The sequence below is a fragment of the Takifugu flavidus genome, chromosome 6, assembly GCF_003711565.1.
Source record: "Takifugu flavidus isolate HTHZ2018 chromosome 6, ASM371156v2, whole genome shotgun sequence".
NCBI classification, from domain to species: domain Eukaryota; kingdom Metazoa; phylum Chordata; class Actinopteri; order Tetraodontiformes; family Tetraodontidae; genus Takifugu; species Takifugu flavidus.
In genome coordinates, this window is record NC_079525.1 from 12,346,358 (window position 1) to 12,364,747 (window position 18,390).

General features: G+C 42.8%; 4 protein-coding genes and 1 long non-coding RNA gene across 7 annotated transcripts; 4 read left to right on the top strand and 1 right to left on the bottom strand.

Moving 5' to 3' along the window:
• The first annotated feature begins 1,083 nt into the window (after positions 1-1,083).
• Positions 1,084-2,825, top strand: ndufb7 (NADH:ubiquinone oxidoreductase subunit B7). The gene is made up of 3 exons (XM_057036296.1): positions 1,084-1,356; positions 1,746-1,914; positions 2,669-2,825. Exons 1-3 carry the CDS (start codon positions 1,245-1,247, stop codon positions 2,748-2,750), a joined length of 363 nt encoding a protein of 120 aa, XP_056892276.1. The 5' UTR covers positions 1,084-1,244; the 3' UTR covers positions 2,751-2,825.
• On the bottom strand, positions 2,794-10,634 carry tecrb (trans-2,3-enoyl-CoA reductase b). Of its 2 annotated transcripts, XM_057036281.1 has the most exons (12): positions 10,533-10,634; positions 7,358-7,408; positions 5,274-5,325; positions 5,149-5,193; positions 4,962-5,065; positions 4,424-4,539; positions 4,238-4,343; positions 4,080-4,152; positions 3,941-3,984; positions 3,728-3,785; positions 3,542-3,630; positions 2,794-3,473 (listed from the first exon to the last, which is right to left on the bottom strand). In XM_057036281.1, exons 1-12 carry the CDS (start codon positions 10,545-10,547, stop codon positions 3,300-3,302), a joined length of 927 nt encoding a protein of 308 aa, XP_056892261.1. In that variant the 5' UTR covers positions 10,548-10,634; the 3' UTR covers positions 2,794-3,299. The 2 variants fall into 2 exon arrangements, with proteins under 2 accessions (XP_056892261.1, XP_056892260.1); XM_057036280.1 differs by lacking the exon at positions 10,533-10,634 and having other exon boundaries at positions 7,358-7,558.
• Positions 8,951-10,871, top strand: LOC130527622 (uncharacterized). Its single transcript, XR_008951082.1, has 2 exons — positions 8,951-9,044; positions 9,883-10,871. It is a non-coding gene; the product is annotated as an uncharacterized LOC130527622 (long non-coding RNA).
• A 1,345-nt stretch (positions 10,872-12,216) lies between these two features.
• dnajb1b (DnaJ heat shock protein family (Hsp40) member B1b) lies at positions 12,217-14,581 on the top strand. Its single transcript, XM_057036283.1, has 3 exons — positions 12,217-12,627; positions 13,212-13,804; positions 13,901-14,581. The coding sequence occupies exons 1-3, from the start codon at positions 12,408-12,410 to the stop codon at positions 14,129-14,131; spliced, it is 1,044 nt and encodes a 347-aa protein (XP_056892263.1). The 5' UTR covers positions 12,217-12,407; the 3' UTR covers positions 14,132-14,581.
• A 209-nt stretch (positions 14,582-14,790) lies between these two features.
• On the top strand, positions 14,791-17,716 carry LOC130527618 (uncharacterized). Of its 2 annotated transcripts, none has more exons than XM_057036290.1 (6): positions 14,791-15,175; positions 16,088-16,444; positions 16,812-16,883; positions 16,982-17,077; positions 17,170-17,204; positions 17,282-17,716. In XM_057036290.1, exons 1-6 carry the CDS (start codon positions 15,121-15,123, stop codon positions 17,390-17,392), a joined length of 726 nt encoding a protein of 241 aa, XP_056892270.1. In that variant the 5' UTR covers positions 14,791-15,120; the 3' UTR covers positions 17,393-17,716. The 2 variants fall into 2 exon arrangements, with proteins under 2 accessions (XP_056892270.1, XP_056892269.1); XM_057036289.1 differs by lacking the exon at positions 14,791-15,175 and adding an exon at positions 15,334-15,848 and having other exon boundaries at positions 16,749-16,883.
• The last annotated feature ends 674 nt before the right edge of the window (positions 17,717-18,390 follow it).

Consider the following 18,390-nt stretch of genomic DNA (forward strand, 5'->3'; position numbering starts at 1 on the left):
TTTCCCGCATTTTTTTTTGCCTTGGCAACAACATCTGAACCTTTGAAATGCTTGTTATGGTCTAAAATCATCTTACATTCTAAAGTGATTTGATCAAAGATGTGAAACTGCTGTCCTCCATCTTTGTTTAAAGTTTAAAGGTGTTGCATGCTCCTGAACTCATCAGAGCTGTTTAGTGACACCTCTGAACTGTTTGTGTTATTGAAATTATTACTGTTGGTGTTGTTACAGAAAAGTTGAGGTTTGATTATATTTCGTCTATGCATGCTGTTTTACAGTAAAGGGTTCTATTTTCATCCTGACAAGGGAAGAGCTGATCTAAATAAGGGTTTTCATGATGCTGAGATGGTGAAACTGCACCCAGAACAGCTGAGCACAGCACAAGCTGTTATGACACCTAACAGTAGCTGCAACTGATGATAAAGTAAATAAAATGTGGTGGATGTTGCAATTGTTATTTAATAGTTTTGGACATTACATATGTGATACAGGATTGTGGTTGGAGAAAGTGAATATTGCAGAAATTGTTATGATACTTTTCTACCACAGGAGGGAGCACATACGAGCAGACAAGTAATGGAACTCTCAAAAATGCTGGATTTTTAAACGGCAACCATTACTCCTCATGAATTGATAATTGTCACCAGTCTCCCTTTGTCCAACATGAACTAGAGGACATAAATCAAAACCACCATAGAAAAAAAATCCTGTGTCATCTCTCACGAGTCTGCACGAATCATGTTTGTGCATACACTACAACTATGTGTCGGATTATTGGGTAATAGCATAAAATTTCGATATGAAATCCAGGCTTTTCTTGATTTGTTTTTTTGGGTTGTTTGTTTTTGTGCGTTATTTTGTTTATTTTTCTTAAATTGATGGTGATACGTTTCCTTATTGAATCATTTATTTGATGGAAATTTCCAAAAAGGTTATGTCCACAGTGAAGAGGACTTGTGGCCGCGCATCTTCTAGAACACTTATATCAATTGGTAAAGTGTTTTTAAATGGGAGCATTTACTCACCATACTTCGCACTGTTGGTAAATTACTAGTTCTATAATATTGCCAGCGGAACCTTTAACGAGACGTCTTTCAGTGTTGCACTGTTGTCTCTGTATTTCCGGTGACAGGCGGAAATAGAATCTCGGGCCTGTGGAGGTGACCGAGCGGCAGCCAGTAAATAGTAAAAGCATTCGTAAAATATTAAAATATTATCTGCGGTGTATCACCAAGACAAATAACATGGGAGCTCATCTGGTCAGACGATATATAACTGAGACAGACACCGAACCCGACCCATCGAGGAAAGTTGAGATCGACCCCCAATTTGGCTTTCCTGAGAGGAAGGAGAGAGGTTGGTCAATAACTAAGCTGTTTGAAATGTAAAGTTGAATGTTTGATTTCGCCGAATAAGCTGGTGGATTTACGTGAAGTCGACTATTGTTAGGGATTTTCGTACGAAATGTCTGATGCTACCAAAGTCGTATTGCAATAAAGCTATGTGCATCTGTCATTGCTAAATGTTGATCATTGCACATGTTATGATGTAAGTCATAAACGTAAACCAGAATCTTAACTGAGCCAATGTTTTCATACGTTTAAGCATGATAGAATGCTGCCTAGTTCACTGTGTTATTATGCGAGAAAATAGCTATAAAATCACTCAATCTTCCACACTGACCATCATGTCCGTGTGGATGCAAAGCATGATCCTCATGGGATTCCTTTTTTTGCCATTGTCAGAGATGATAGCAACCCAGGAGCAGATGAACCTGGCCCAGGTGCCTCTACAGCAAAGGGATTATTGTGCTCATCATCTTCTGAAACTCATGAAGTGCAAGAGGGACAACTGGCCCAACTTCCTCGCCTGCAAGCATGAGAGGCATGACTGGGACTACTGTGAACATCAGGAGTGAGTGCACTCTTAAAATTTACACGTGCACACTTTGGTTGTTATGTGCTGATGCTTTAGATGTTTATCATGGGGATAAGATCATCCCTGTTAAATATTGGTGATGGGTAATTTACCAGTTGGTGGGGATCAGGCCTGTTCACTGTGTAATAGTTAAATACAAATTCAACATGCATTATAAAAATAATCCTGCTGAATATTATGTGAAATATAACTGATCTTGGTACTTTTCTACAACTTTACGAGTATTGGGGAGCAAACAGTAAAACAGATAAGTGTTACCTTTAAGTGCATCTGGCAGATTTTCCCAGCTGCATCAACAGCAGACCTGGCGGTTGGCATCTTGAATATCCCAGTTTATTTTACAACATTGCAATTTTAGCTGTCAAACAATATATAGCACAAAATTTCGCTTCAGGAGCATTTCATAAAATTTGGGTTTTAAAGGCTAAAATCAAATATAATTGCATTTTTCTGTTGCGTCTCAATGTCGATGTCCATGGGTAGTCATAGAATAAAATATAAAAAGACAAAACAAATAGGAAATGCTAATTTTAAGAAATGACAGTCCTGTAGTTTAACATATTCTGAAATAACCTGTGTAGTGTCCTTGTCGTAGAATCTTTAGTGCACTGGTATCTTAAACAGCACTGCTGTTTGTTGAAGTGGATGATTTGCATGGGGTCATCTATGAGTTCTAGTTAATAAAGCAAATATGCAGTAATAAACGCACATTTCCTGTTTGTGTCCACAGTTACGTGATGCGTATGAAGGAATATGAAAGGGAGAGGAGACTCCAGCTGAGGAAGAAGAGAATTGAGGCTGAAGCTGCGTGATCACTTCATCCCGATACCAATTCTGTATATATACACAAGCGTGTGCTGTTGTTCATTAAACTAACAGAACATTTATTAATCCTCCAGATGGCGTTATTGTACAATGTGGTCAGTGCAACTGATACAAAAACAACTTTGACACCAACTTTGGTTAATACACTTGCATATAGCGTCAATAACACACATCAATTTGGTTTGGGTTTTTTTTTTTTTTTTTAAATAAATTACTTCAGACATTAACAAAACAGATGTTATGGTTTCAAATCTAAATTAGAAGATATCAAAACTAACACCAGCAGATGCGCCACATCATATTGCATGTAGTACAGACATGGTGTAAAGAGATCCATTAAACATGCCAATCGATGTTTGTTCATGGGCAGCAAAATACACACCAGTGTTTTTCATTTTCATTAAACAGACTAATCAGACAGTAAATTGGATTGAAGGTAGTGGGCAGGAAAAGGGAGAGGAGACATATCAGTCAGATCTAGTGGAGAACTAAGGAAGGATGGGAAGAAGGTGGGGGCTGAGCAGACATGCTGTCCTTTAAAGGAGGAAGGGCAGGATGGGCGAGCGCAGTGGGGGGTAATCCCGGAACTCCTTCAGGTAGCTGCGGTGCTTCCCCTTGGCCCAAACAGTCATCTGAATGAATCCCACCAGTGTGAAGAAGGCCACTGGGACACACTGGGTCATGACCGTGAAGCCCAGCCAGGAGCCCAACTGCAGGAGAAAAACGTTAACATCTCCCCATCCAACAACTCGGGACCGATGATAAAAAATTCTGTTACCTCATATGTGTAGTTTGGACAGGAGACCAGCAAGAAGATCCAGGTGAAGGGGTTCTTGGTGGGATAGGGGATCCTTCTGATTTTAGAACCTAGGTGAAGATCACAAAACAAATGGAAAAATGATATCAAATTCCAAATGAGTTTGTTTCCTGATCATTATGGGGCAGAACTATTGCATTATGGTACCTGGTGGACGCAGATTCCTCAAAGCAATATGGATGGAAAAGTTGCCAAGCTGACAGAACTAAAAACAGAATAGTTCAGTACCGGATCTATATGCAGTAAAATTACAACACTTAAAAACTAACTGGCTGGCTAATTTTTTAAACAATTTAAAATCAAACGTTTGGAAATGTACTTCATGACTCTAGAAAATCGTGGCAACTAAAATATGAATACCAAGAACATGATGAGGCCCATTCGGATCTGTTGCTCCCCGTATACTGTAACGAGACAGTTGGCGTTAGTTAAGATGGACAGAAGATCAACCATAGCGCACGTTGATATATGTGTGTGTGTGGTGTGTGTGTGCGCTCACTGGGTGGGGTGTATAGCGGGTGGTTGATGTAATAAGCCATCCACGCCGCGAAGCCCCAGTAGAAGCTGCAGTTCTGAAAGGGGACGGTAATTTGTGCTGAGATGGAAGACGTACGGGACGGGACAAGTGGGGGGCGGAGTAGGAGCAAAGTCTCAAACCTTGAAGATGTTGCGTAACGGCATTGTTCCGTGAGAGAAGCGATGCACGAACAGCGTCTCCAGGAGCCTCTTCACGAAGTGGAAAGAGTGACACATACAGGCGAGACTGGGAAGAGCACAAGGAAATGACCGACCGCCAAAACGCCCACAAATTCCTGATCCTTTTCTTCAATGTGACAGACTTACTGTACGACCCAGTGTTTGCTGGTGGTAAAGTCATATTTGGACGCATAGATGAGGGGAACCCTGAAGTAGAACAGCAGATAAATGACCAGAGGACCAGTGTACTCAGTCAGAAAGACCTAAAACAGAGAAGACCGGAATCGATTACTGGTAGGCCAGTTCCATACTTCCTTTGGTTATCTGTCCTTTCTGAAGCTCCCATGACGACCAATATTACTCCAACAGTGAGCTTCACCCGAAGATGAGGGGTCAAAATGAAGATTTTCATTTGCATTTTGCTTTATTCTTTAAACCAGCATGACACGTCTTCTTTCCCTTTCTCAGCAAGGCATAAATATTGCGATCAGATGGGACTTATTCCTAAATAAAGATCCCCCCAAACATAACAGATGTGTGTGTGCAGACAGACGCATTGTTTTTCTAGCCAGGGTAGGCACTGAATATAGCCGTGCTGGTGATGGGATGTACAGTATGTGGACTGTCGTGACTGCTGGTGCGCCACTGTCACCCTCTTTGGTGCACGGTGCGTGTTTGTACTCACTGTGACCCAGCTGATCTGGGCTCCCAGGTCCCTGAAATAAAAGGTCGCCGTGGTCCCGACAGGCAGATGCTGCAGAACATCCTCGTCCTTCAGAGACTTCCCCTCTGAGACACATCACAGGTTGTAGACAGAAAGAATGACACATCACGTACACCACAGGGGCTCCCACACTTCCCAGTGTACTTACTGGGATCGAGGCGAATGGACTGTCTGGCCGGATACCACTGAGGATCTGGAACGGAAAGGTTTCGTCTTTATTTCAGCGACTTGTGAAATCACATTCTTTGTAGTCTGCAGAGAGCTGGCACTCACGGCTCTTGTGGAACATGGACTTGATCTCCCCGATGGTGGCATTTGGCTCAACCTGCAAGTCACACCACAATAAATAAACCAGGCAGCATGTGCGCGCACGCACACACGATCAGATATTAATCCCATTTTCCATTCATGATGATTATTTATTGTAAATTTAGCTCCGACTGTGTCCACGGCCCCCAACGGACAGGCGACATTCAACAGCTGGTGTTGCAAACACCCCCGCACACAAACACACACACATACATACACACGTAACCATAGCAAACTAGATGACCTTGTATAAGGCTGCCAGCTACAGCCCATTTGTCCACAAATATAAATACAATGACAATAGAACCAAACCATGAACGGCCCACGCACACAACTGCTCACGCTCTTGTCTTTCTGACAAAGATCACACACTCTGCACTCAATAATATTTATACCCACAGCAATTGCCAACATTCTGAGTTTAATCGAATAATACCAATGATATCCTCGTAATTAATGCTGGCACATAATATCCAAATAAAATATCTATATAGATATCATTCATTTCCATTCGCTGCTAAAGCCCTTTGAGCTTATATAAAGTGTGCTCCATTAATTAAATCATTTTACAGAAATTTGTTTCTATAAAATCCCTTAAGTTTCAAGCAATACATCCAGATCCACAATAATGAGCTCATTGTAACATACGTAAATCTGCAAGATAAGGCCTGAAGAACCTATGAATACAGTCAGGATATTTAAATATGTGGAATAACTTTTGTCTCCATTGCAGGAGCGTCAGAAAGGTGTTTATCGTCTTTCTGAAATCGTCCACTAGAGGGAGCTCACGGTGCTTTATTTCACTTTAGAGAAGCTCCAATGACATCTATAAGTGGTGGATGATCTCATTTGCTCATAAAGCAAGTCTCTCTCAAAACTGTTGCCTCAACAGTTTTTAAAAGTGATATTCCTGTATCAGGGGGTCTCTGTAAACAGAGTTCTAGACGCGGGGAGGTTTCCCCTCACGGTATTAGTCAGCTGCTGCACACCTCGGGACATTTTCAGCAGGATGACATCAGGGTAAAGAGCGCTGTGCCATCTGAGTGGAGATTCATGTCCTTTCCAGTCGAAACCCAATTCAAAAACTGGCAAAGACATCATACAGGACTGGATACATCGGAATGTTCTCTCAAATGCATTTTCCTAAAACGGCGCTGCCATTCTGTCAGTCCTGCAACACGTTTGTCCCAAAGGTGTCGGCACAGAATATCAGCTCACGTCTGCGGTGTTGTTTATATAAGCCGAGTCTTCCTGACTCACAGATTATCACCCCTGTGAACCTGATCCAGCTGAATACAGCCTCCGGACTCGCACCAATACTTCCCTTCAGTTTCTGATGTCCAGCCCATCCACTTACACTAACATCCAAACGGTGTGGAGATTATACTCTCTTACTACTTTAAACAAAACCTTGCACAACCACAAAGGTCTTACATGGCTGATTGGAAGGAGAAGTTGCAAACTTGCCCATACATGTGAGAACAAATGCAACAGGGTTGCTGGAAGGCAGTTCAATAGGTTATACGAATGTTATAATGAGATTTGCAGTGAACATTACGCAGTAACAGAGTTATCTCATGGGTTCGAACTGTCGTTATCTCACCTGAGGGTCAAAGGTCATGCTGATGTCGCATAAATTACCAAACATTCAGCATCTGACAGGCTGCATAGAAACAAAGACTCAACCCGCAGCGTTGCAGTTATAGAACTGGAAATAAGACGACGGTGAATTTGTGACATGTCGGAGGCCCGCTGTACATGTTCGCACGCTTTACAGTGTTTTATTTACCACCTAGATGTGTTAATAGCAAAACATTCTCTCCTTTCCCTCATAAGCCAAAGCTGCGACACATGTGGGGGTGTATCACTTTTAGACCCAGGCTGACAGTAACATCTAATGGCCACAGCAGCTCCAGTCATGCACGGAAAAATATAATAAGCTAAATATGTGAAACAACAGAGCACACATTTAGTAAACACAGCTGGATTGACAAGACAGTTATTTTTTAGTGGAAAAAAAATCACAAAAAAAGGGAAATATTTCTCACCTTGTCCAGGAAGCAGAGCTTCTCCTTGGTTTTGGCGTCCAGTATCTCCACCTCAAAGAAAACAACAGCCTTTTTAGCTTTTTTGGCGGGTTTGCGTTTGACGGGGCCTGGTGCCAACACCGGGGTGGCCACCACCCCATAATTCTGTCTTTTACCGCCAGTGGCCTCTAGCGCTAGAGTATCCATGTCCACAGTCCTCCTGAACTCACTTTATCCCCTTCCCCTCACTCTTCCCCGTGGTTCCTGTCACTCTTCTCAACAGCACTCAGCTGTGGAAATAAATCTCTCCTGCCCCTCCCTCATCATCTTCTCCTTTAATTCCCTCACCCTTCCCTCTCTCTTCACTTCGCTGCTTTATTTAACTTGCATCAGACCCCACGGAGCGCCAACATTTGCCACGTGTGTGTGCAGTTGCGTTCCCGGGAATGCCCGGTATCCGACCGTGTGCAACAAATCAAGCGTATCTGTTATTCGAGAAACTTTCAGGGCTCAGGACACAATATTTCAGCTGCGGGTCGCTTGGTTTCGTAATACAACTCCTGTCAAAAAAACAGGGGACACCCGATGATCCGCGACACCTTTCATCCCCTGGATAAGTGGAGACAGAGAGAGCTATCGGGGCAAACAAATCTCCACCATTCCCACCTCTTCCTCTCTGTAACTATATATACAACCACATTCTGCTAGCTCTGCATGACAAGCCCCATCCCTGCAGGCCTCCCAATCGACCGGACACGTCTCACACTTACCCACACAGGGAGTCCTGCCAGCGCTGAGTGACAACACTGCAGACTCACAGGCATTAGAGAGGGCATTCCCCTTGGTAAACACCCCCCCCCTCCTAACGACCTCATACTATACAGTTTCCATAATGACTGAAAGACATATATTCACAAGTGGAAGGTCTCTATTCCTGAATTTAATGACGATTCAGGGCAGGCATGTTTCTGTAATGTTAAAGGTCACCCATTGACTTGAAATTAAATTCAAGCTTTAAATTTGATCCGATTTTTATTTTGTAGTCGGAGATGCATTACAGGAGATTTGATAGGACTAAAGTGTGACACGACAACCATCCAGAATGGTTTATATCACACCATAAAATATCTGTGAGGAGCAATATATTACTAGCAACATATTCACTGAGATAAGTGAAAAAAGGGTAATTAAAAAGAAAATGAACTAAAAGGGGAGAAATCAATTCAAGCATCAAAATAAGATCATTATTCACATATTTGCTCACTGATTATTAAACATTTAAAAAACATTGCATTACAAGGTTGTGCAATATGACTTCAGAATAGATTCATATCACAATACTTGCACAGGATCACGTTTCTTTATGACCAACAATCTTGCAATAATGTTGCAGAATTAAATGATTTAAGCTTCTCCAATTTATTTATTATTGTTTGGAGGACTCTACTGAATAATATATAAATATTAAACATTTCTTAGTGCCTAAAATCAAGCTGCACATGTGCTAAAGTGGTTGAGATCTCAGGTAAATAAACGCATCTCAGTTTTCTGTGTGCTGAGCATGCCCACGGCCCCCCCAGACCCATCTCATCTATATAAAGCCTGAGGCTGGTAGTGACAGTCAGTCCTGCTATTGAACTTTGGCCAGAAGCTGCAGCACAAACTCTGCCGGGTTCTTTATTTGACTCTTCTGGACCTCTGACTCCAGGTACGACATCAGTTTTTGACCGATTAAATTGATGTCTTTAAGTAGACAATAACACCATCGGTGTAGAAATGCTGCAGCTCTCTGCTGTTAACATGCACAAGTGCACGTGTAATGTATTCTGTTTAGTCTTGCAGTAGTGGGGTGCACTGTATATACTGTAGAATACAAATGGAAAGTACTTAGAAAGTGTTTACCTCTTTACACCAGACTGACAAACTAGAAATATATTTTTTTAAATCTTTATATTATTATTCAGACTCTTTACTCTGTGTTAATTTGAAGCATCTTTAGCATCAATTACAGCCTCCAGTCTTCTTAGTATGGCATCACACCCGGATTCGAGGATGTTCTGGCGTCTGCAGATCAGCTGTGCACCATTGCTGAGTTCTCCCTCAAAACACTTGTTTTGTTGACTGTGTTTAGCCACGTCACTGTCTTGTTGGAGGGTGAACCTTCAGGCCAGTCTGAGGTCCTGAGTCCTCTACAATCAGCATATTGATATGTCGTAAATCTACTTTTTCATTCTGGAATCTTGAGTAGGGACTAATGACACAACATGTAAAAAGAAAGAAAAGTAGAACTTTCTCTGTATTCAAGACCAGGTTGTTTAATATTAATCAACCCAGTGGTGTTGGTAACAAGTCTTGACTGGTGCACTACAAGTGTTCCTGGAGTACTGGTAGTATGAAGGACACCGCCTGCAAGCGTGACTCTCTGTCACTCAACAGCAGGAATGGCAAGTTTAAAACAAATGCAGACATTATTGGAGACACTGCAAACATTCCATGACTGTAACCCTAACCCATTTATCATTGTTTGAATGTTGTTGTTTTTTCAGCTAACAGGTTGCAAAATTCCACAGCTGAAGAATGAAAAGCTGAGGTGCTACAGGTTGGATCAGTTTTAGTCAGACCACTTGCAATCCTGTCTGATTGGATTTGGCAAAGATGAAACTCTGCACAACTGTCACCGTATGAGAACAATGGTGGTATTCAAAAGGCCGTGGATGTTCATATGCAAAGGGCTGAGACAGTTGGACTTAACTTTTCACTTGTAATCTAAAGGTGATAACACGATAAGCGTTCAGGGACATTCTAACCTGCAGATGGCGAGAACAACGAGGATTGTTCTGCACACAGGCTTCGTTGTTTAGCCATATAAACGCCCATCTTACAACCCGGAACTAAAATTGCTAGAACAATGGCTGCAGCTTGATATAAAGTTGGACTCTTAGCCAGAAGAAATGTATATATATATAAATATATGGTATTAATAGAGGACACACACACCCCTGTCAAAGCAGCCCGTCAATGGCTGGCGGTGCTGGAGGAGCATGGGCTTGTCGATGCTAACAGAGGAAGTTGATCATCGACGCAGGGTTTACTCATACGAGAAACATAAGAAACGCTTTCATTGACGTGGCCTATTAAACCCAGGCTTTATAAAGGTTACCCATTGACGATTTAGACTTTCATAGACCCAACTCACCTCGTAGTGCTTCATCTTAGCAGTTGCTACCGAGCTCACCGATGACTGACAGGACCGTCGTCCAATAAGACGAAGAAGCTGCGTCTGAGCTGACCATCGTGGGCGGAGAGCAGCGGCAAACTTCAGCCAATCACTATCGAGAATATTTAGAGGATCCCGCCCCTCAGCCAATGAGATTAGGAGACGGTGAAATCACAAAGACTTGCAATTCTCAGCATGTCTGTCGGTTCAAAGTCAAAGCTGAATGTTCCACTGATCTATTTCGCAACTGTATAGCTCAAAAAACTTTTGCTGGTTTTGTACTTTTTAAATCATTAAATATTATGCAATCTTATTTGACTTCACAGAGTCATTTGCAATATATATCCATCTAATATGGCTCCATAATATGGCTCCATTAGATAGCATGACATGCATAACAGATCCTCTTAATTTAAGTGTAAGAAATTAGAATATTAGTTTCACTTACTAATATATGGAGCAATATTTGCAGTGAAATTGTTTGCTTTGGCAAGATATATGCCTGCACTTTTTAAGGTATTTGCTGATCCCATTATTCAAGACAAGTAGTGTGACTGATTCACAGTGTAGTTTGCACTCGGTAATTAGATATTTAGGTTGCCATAAATTACTGGAAATGAGATGATTATCATTATCATCAGACTTGTTCCCCACTGCGTTTGAACTACATAATTTAAAAGAAAGGTTGCTGAACTATGCGTACATATCTTCTTTAAATGAATCTGCAAAGCTTTAAAAAATTTAAATAACTTTCAAACCCTATTATTTTAGAAGAAATCTGCAGTCAAAACATTACCAAAACAATCTAAAAAAAAATATGACACAAGACAGCAGAGCAGATTGTAGTCTTGGGCTCAAATGCACATAAATCTGAACTATAATGCACACAATAACTAATTTGAATTCCAGTATGGATGAAAAATACAACAGCAACTGACCTTCCTACAGCTGAATTATATGGATCAACATTTCTGCATTAAAAAGACCAAGAAATATGGTCAGATTAGTATGTAATGTCTATTTTTGTGAACAGCTTTAGTGGATTTAAATATTGGGCATTCCATTTCAAAAGCCCTGCCAGCATTCTACCTTTTATAAAAGTCCCCTAACGTATCTGTGAAAGTGAAAGTAGTCAAAATAATAAAAGTAAACATAAAAAAGTCCTAAATGTAAATTAAACATCTAAAAAATAATGCCCATGTACATTTGTGCTTGCAATTATGTAGAATTTGGCAAGTACATAAGTATTAGAAGAACATTTACTTTCTGTTTATAAAGTAAAAAGGTAAAATGTCAAGTCACACACCAAGGTACACTTCTGTTTCACTTTCGAGATTACAAAGTGAGCCTAGAGAGATATGATGGGGTTTATTTTATGGGTCAGGCCCGTGACCCTTTTGGAGTCGTTTTCTGATGCGTTCATGAAAAATCACAATGAAGATAATCTTGTGAATTAATCAAAATGGATGTCTGCGCACATTATAATCCGGCAAAGATTCGCCATATAAACACCACAGACCCGTTAAACCGACCAGTAGTGATTCATTATTGACCTTTTATATCGCAAATATGAGGAGAGGCCGTCGGATATGGGCTTCAAGAGTAAAATGATGGTCAAATGTCCGATAGCCAGTGAATGTATAATACGTGACGTGTACGTGGGCGTGTCATATCTGTGGCGTGACGGAAGAGCTTGTTCGAGCTGGTTATGGAAAACTCTCGAACTTTCTGAGCCGTTTATATATCAAATCTCCGGGGCAAAGTGGGTGAAGTCTGGCTACAAGTGGCGTCGTGCGCACTTCACCACAGCCTACTGGTATTTTTCTGTCACATTAGATCAACGGGGACGGCTGGATGGTCAAAATGGGGAAAGATTACTACGACATTTTGGGGCTCAAGAAAGGCGCGTCGGACGAGGATATCAAGAAAGCTTATCGGAAGCAGGCTCTCCGGTACCATCCCGACAAAAACAAATCACCGGGAGCCGAGGAGAAATTTAAAGAGATCGCCGAAGCCTACGACGTTTTGAGTGACCCGAAGAAAAAGGATATTTACGATCGTTACGGCGAAGAAGGTACGTGTGTGTTTGTGCTAGATTAAGGTATTTTATTTTCTTGTTTGATTCTTATTCTTACGGTTCTATCTGTGTTCCTGGGGGGTAAGTGAATGATTTAAAAGCAAGCAGACGCGGGGCCTGGTTTTGCCGACCCCTCCTGCCCCCGGACTCGCAGCCGGGGCAGCAGAGATCGCATTAAAGTCGTTTTACACCTTTCTGTAAAGGCGTCAAAATCGATCTTTAAATGGACCGTTTGTGTTCGCGCCTTTTCAAAAGGAGAATTTCTCTAAACAGTCGGTGGCGCTGCTCATAACTCAATGCTGACTTTATTGTGTTCTCCCTACGGATTAAAATGCCCTCTCGGATGGCAACGGGGTTTAGATGGGGACTAAATTTGTCTTTCAGTAAGAGATCCGCACAATAATTCGATAGGACACGTGTTAAGATACCAGTATGGGTCTAGGTCGTTGTCAAGACAACCCCGCAGCATCATAATACCATCATGCTGCAAGACCTTTATTTCCTTGCAGCCAGTTTTATTTAAAACCTGGTAATGTATTGATGTTATCATAAGTGGTGATGATCTCGCTGTTGTCCCTCAGGTTTAAAAGGCGGAGGACCCTCTGGGCCCGGTGGTCCTGGCACCTTCAGCTACACCTTCCAGGGCGATCCTCATGCCATCTTTGAAGAATTCTTCGGCGGGCGTAACCCTTTTGGACAGTTCTTTGGTAGCCGCAATGGAGGCATGGACGAGGATATGGACACGGACGACCCTTTTGCACGCTTCGGGATGGGGGGCAGCGGCATGGGTGGGTTCTCTCGCACGTTCAGCTCTGGCATGGGAGGACTGGGTGGGCACAGCAGTGTTGTGAAGAAACAGCAGGACCCCCCCTTGGTGCATGACCTCCAGGTTTCCTTGGAGGAGATTCTGAACGGTTGCACAAAGAAGATGAAGATCTCCCGTAAACGTCTGAACCCCGATGGGCGAAGTGCCCGTGCGGAAGATAAAATCCTGGAGGTGCAGATAAAAAAAGGGTGGAAAGAGGGAACAAAAATAACATTTCCCAAAGAAGGGGACGAGACGCCTACAAACATTCCTGCCGACATAGTTTTTGTGGTGAAGGACAAACCACATCCAGTGTTCAGACGCGATGGTTCTGACATCGTCTATCCAGCAAAGATCTCCCTCAGAGACGTAAGTAAAGTTCACGCAACGTTCTCAACGGAGACGCAAACTGATGACTGTCACGAACAAACGCCCAACAATTTGTTCTCTCATTTTTCTCTCCAGGCTTTGTGTGGCTGTACAGTAACTGTTCCCACCCTGGAGGGCAAATCGGTCAGCGTGACAACAGATATCGCGCAGCCAGGTATGAGGCGGCGAGTAAGCGGCGAAGGGCTGCCGTACCCCAAACGGCCCGATCGCAGAGGTGACCTTATAGTCGATTATGAGGTCAAGTTCCCGGAAAGGCTCAGCCGAAGTGCCCGGGACACCATCGCTAACGTCCTCCCACACTCTTGAACGGACCTTTCGGGCTTCGGATATCATGCTAGCAGCCAACAACTGCTGTCACTATACGGACACGCATTTGGAACACTGATATAAATGAAGATGGGGGCAGGGCCATCGTTTCTGTGGCAACAAATCCAGAGCTTTGTTACCGAAGCTGCTGCACTGAGTTCTCGCCCCCACGACCCTCTGTCTAAGAGGGGGGGGTGTCTTTGTTTACCATAGCCTGAACCCTGAGGGTATACATTTCACCAGGGCTCACTTTTGGGGTACGGGGATAGTGTTGTTCATGTTTCTACTATATTTTTTTGTATAAGTCCCCAAAAACTCCATGTTTATCCGAGTGAATCATAAATATGACCAACTGCGTTTGGTTTTATGAGGAAAATTGTTATTTTGATGGAAACGTATATGTTGTGTAAGAATGTACCATTTTGCGAAATAAACACTCCCAGAAAGCTGTCTTTTGTGTGAGGGATTCCAACACAACTTTGGGAAGAGTGAAAATAAATTTGAAAAGATCCGGCTTTGCGGAAAGGTCTTTGTTCGCCAAAAGCAAAATTTGGGGATCTTGACGTTCATTATCGGGTGGAACGAAGTCGTCTGCTCGGCTTTAGTCCCGAACAATCCAACAGTTGACCATTTGCTGTATTTATTCTTCATCTACCAACGGCAGTGACACTGTGTTGATTCAGAAAATCAATTGTGATTTAAAATTAATTTATTATGTGTGTGATTTTGAAGACTCGTGTTGGTGTTTCGCCAGCAGAGGGTGCTGCTGAGACCATCCACATGCAAAATCTAAAAATATATGAGCATAGATATGAAATGAGACGTGCTGAACCTGATAAACACCATTGTGGAGATAGTATCATGTGAATTTTTGTAATTAGATCCAGTTTAATTCTCCTGACACATGAATGAGACACTTTATGCTTCCGTCTCCCAGGTAAGGACAGGGACAGTGGAAATAGAATTAAGCACCTGACCTATGAACCTGGATGAGACGCGACATAAACAAGCCTAACACGGCTGTTACGGCAGCATTCCACCAAGGTCCTGCTCACACTCGATCCAGTTGCCCACCACGGTGTCTGTCCCTGTCCCTGTCCCTGTCCCTGTCCCATCTACAGACAAAACACAGCTAGATGCTGCCCCCACTTCACCAAAAGCAGACTTCCTCGTGTTCTTCCAATCACCATGCTTGGAATTAAGGCAAAAATGTTAAATCTTAGCTTTGTCAGGACTCTCTCTCTGAGAGGCCTTCATTCTTTCCAGCCCTTCATGTTCTGAAGTTCTGGTTTCACTTTGTCACTCTAAAATATTGAGCGGAGACTGATGAGGGGCATATTTTACACCAGCGGCCCAGAGACACACACAGCCAAGTATAAAGCATTTGAATTACAAGCGTGAACTCAAAAGTTCCCACAGCAGTCATGAGCCTGCTCGTCAGAGGGCTGGACAACTGTGCACTCCTAAATATTGGAGCAGAATCAGTCCCATTTACAAAAGTCAACCTTTGCAATCGGCAACGAGCTGGCAAACAGGCTTAGCTTTGTTAGCCTTTAAAACCACGAAGACTCTTTATTTATATTCGGGTATCAGCTGAGTGATTCGGAGCAGACTGCGGAAGTTTTCCAGGTTTTTCTGGGCGAAAATTTTCTTCTACTTGGTTAAAAAAAAAAAATAATGAGGAATTTTCAGATCTTCATGTTTTGCTGCTGCGCAGGTGGGTTTCTCTATCTATCTATCTATCTATCTATCTATCTATCTATCTATCTATCTATCTGTCTGTCTGTCTGTCTATCTATCTATCTATCTATCTATCTATCTATCTATCTATCTATCTATCTATCTATCTATCTATCTATCTATATCTATCTATCTATCTAGCTGTCTGTCTGTCTATCTATCTAGCTGTCTGTCTGTCCGTCCTGGACTCAGCCGTTGTCTTGGTTTTGGTTGCAGTGGCGTGTGTGGATGTGCTGGCAGTGACGGAGGTGACGGAGGTGACTGGCCACGCTGGGGAAGACGTCTCCTTCCGCTGTTCTGGCAACTGGACCACAGAGAACAGCTCTGAGCATTTAAACGTGTTCTTCTGCAAAGGGATGTGCTCCAGAGAAAACACCATCATCCAGAGCCCCGGGACGACGGCCGCGGTCGTACGGATGGGGAGGTACAGTCTGCAGCCCATCCGAGGAGACGGAGCCTTGGAGGTGAACATTACCAAGCTGAAGCCGGCCGACGCGGGACGCTATTACTGCGGAGTGGGCGACGCTGTCATTGTGCTGTACCAGGAAGTCAACCTCAAAGTCGGAAATGACGGTACACAGTTCCAATTAAATGGGTTCAAGGTTTGGACTTCGGTGTTCTTTCCTGTAAGACGGCCATCACACATGATGCCTTTCGCAGAAAAGAAATAATTCCCTCCACAGGCAAAGTGGGTTTGTAAAACAGTGATGTTGTTCTTCAGGTTATCTTGTGATGCATCTTACTTTGTATGCACCAAGGCATAAATAATATGTCCACTCAAAACACACTCACACATACACACACAAACACACACAGATCTGCATCAGTCATCCTTTATTCCATGTAAAAGCTTCCACTGTCCCTCCTGGATCTGCAGCTTTGACTTCCACAACCCTGCAGGCAGCAGCCAACACTGACGCCGACCTTTTTCTGCCTCCAGCTGAACCATCACCGTTCACCCAGCCCACCGCACGGGGGAAGACCAACCCGCGAGCAACCGCCAGACTCTCAGGTTGGGTTTAAGGTTTAAGATGGTTTAACATATGGTGTGGGGCCGGAAGTGGTAAAACACTGTGTCGTCATGGCGTCTCCTGCTGTGTGTGTGTGCAGAAACCATGGTGGTGATCACTATTTCAGTGAGCCTTGCTCTTCTGGTTTGTGCCATCATACCTCTCATCTTCTACATTCACTGGAGAAGCAGCTCAGGTGAGGCCTAACCTTTTTCAAGTGCGCTCACAAGCCATCATGAATCCTAACTTTATCCTTGGAACGCAACCAACCTTGATTGATTGTTTCAGAAGCTGAGAACAAATGTAAAACCAGCCATGCGCAGGTGAGTAGCTGGTCCAAACATTCCTGCCTGTCAGCTGTATAAAGTGAGCTTTGATGGTGGGTCTGGTCTATTCTCAGTCTGACTGCTGCGCTCAAGATGTCTGCAGCCACGGTGCGGTGGAGCTGCAGGCCATAGATGTGCCAGAATCAGGCGCCCAACGTGCCATCTACCAGCCTCTCCTTGCTTAAGAGCTTTCCTGGACAGTGTTTCTTCTAACCACTGACGCTCCAGCCTTCCACTTGCAGCCATTTAGAGTCAAAGGATGAACATATTTTTGCCCCAACGGGTGTATTATTATTGACAGTCTCGTGTTCCTTGGTTTAATTTCCACAGCCGCAGGAGGAGGCCGACGGTTGATGTGCACACATGCAGAAGGTGTTTAAGTGTGCTTCGGATCTTTTTATGTTTTTGAGAAATGGCCAATAAACATGCTTTTACGTCACATGCACCGCATCTATGGCAGCGATGGGTCATTGATTTGAAGTCTTCTGAAATTAAACTTGTGAGGACAATTTCAGGCCATTATTACATCTCACTTTGTGCTTGTGGAAAACATATTTTTGGTTCTTTAACCTACTAAAAGGTTGGGTTGAAAGCCGTCTTTCTTCCTCAGGACCTTTTTACACACATTTTAAATTATTTCTACTGAGAAAGAGAATAAAGAAGCCAGTCTTTTGGCTGCCTCTACCATTAAACCACCTGACTGGACAGTTTAATATGTGTTGTATCATCTAGACATAAAACCATGAATCCATCAATTGTTATGTGTGTGGCCTTTTTAAACATATTCAGTAGCACAAAGTGCTTCACAGAGGGTGAGCAAATGAAGTAAATAACAATAAGGCAAAAGGCCGTTAAGACATTCAAAAATTAATAAAATCAATCCTGGCGTGGAGCCAGATATTAAAACTGGTATAAAAATTAAAATTCTCCATGCTGAGAAATGGACAGACTCTGACTATGTTCTTAAAAAACTGTCTTTGTTTTTGATGTGTGGAAGAAAACTAAGCTGAGAGTCAAAAATCACACCCAGATTTTTAACCGATTGTGATGCTTAAGATAGGGTATTTCTGTTAAAATTCCCTCTCCCACCTTCAGGGGCAATGACTAAAACCTCTGATTTGTCCTGGTTGGCTGTAGGAAATTAGCTTCCATCCATGACTTCATTACTGAAATGCACTTTCAA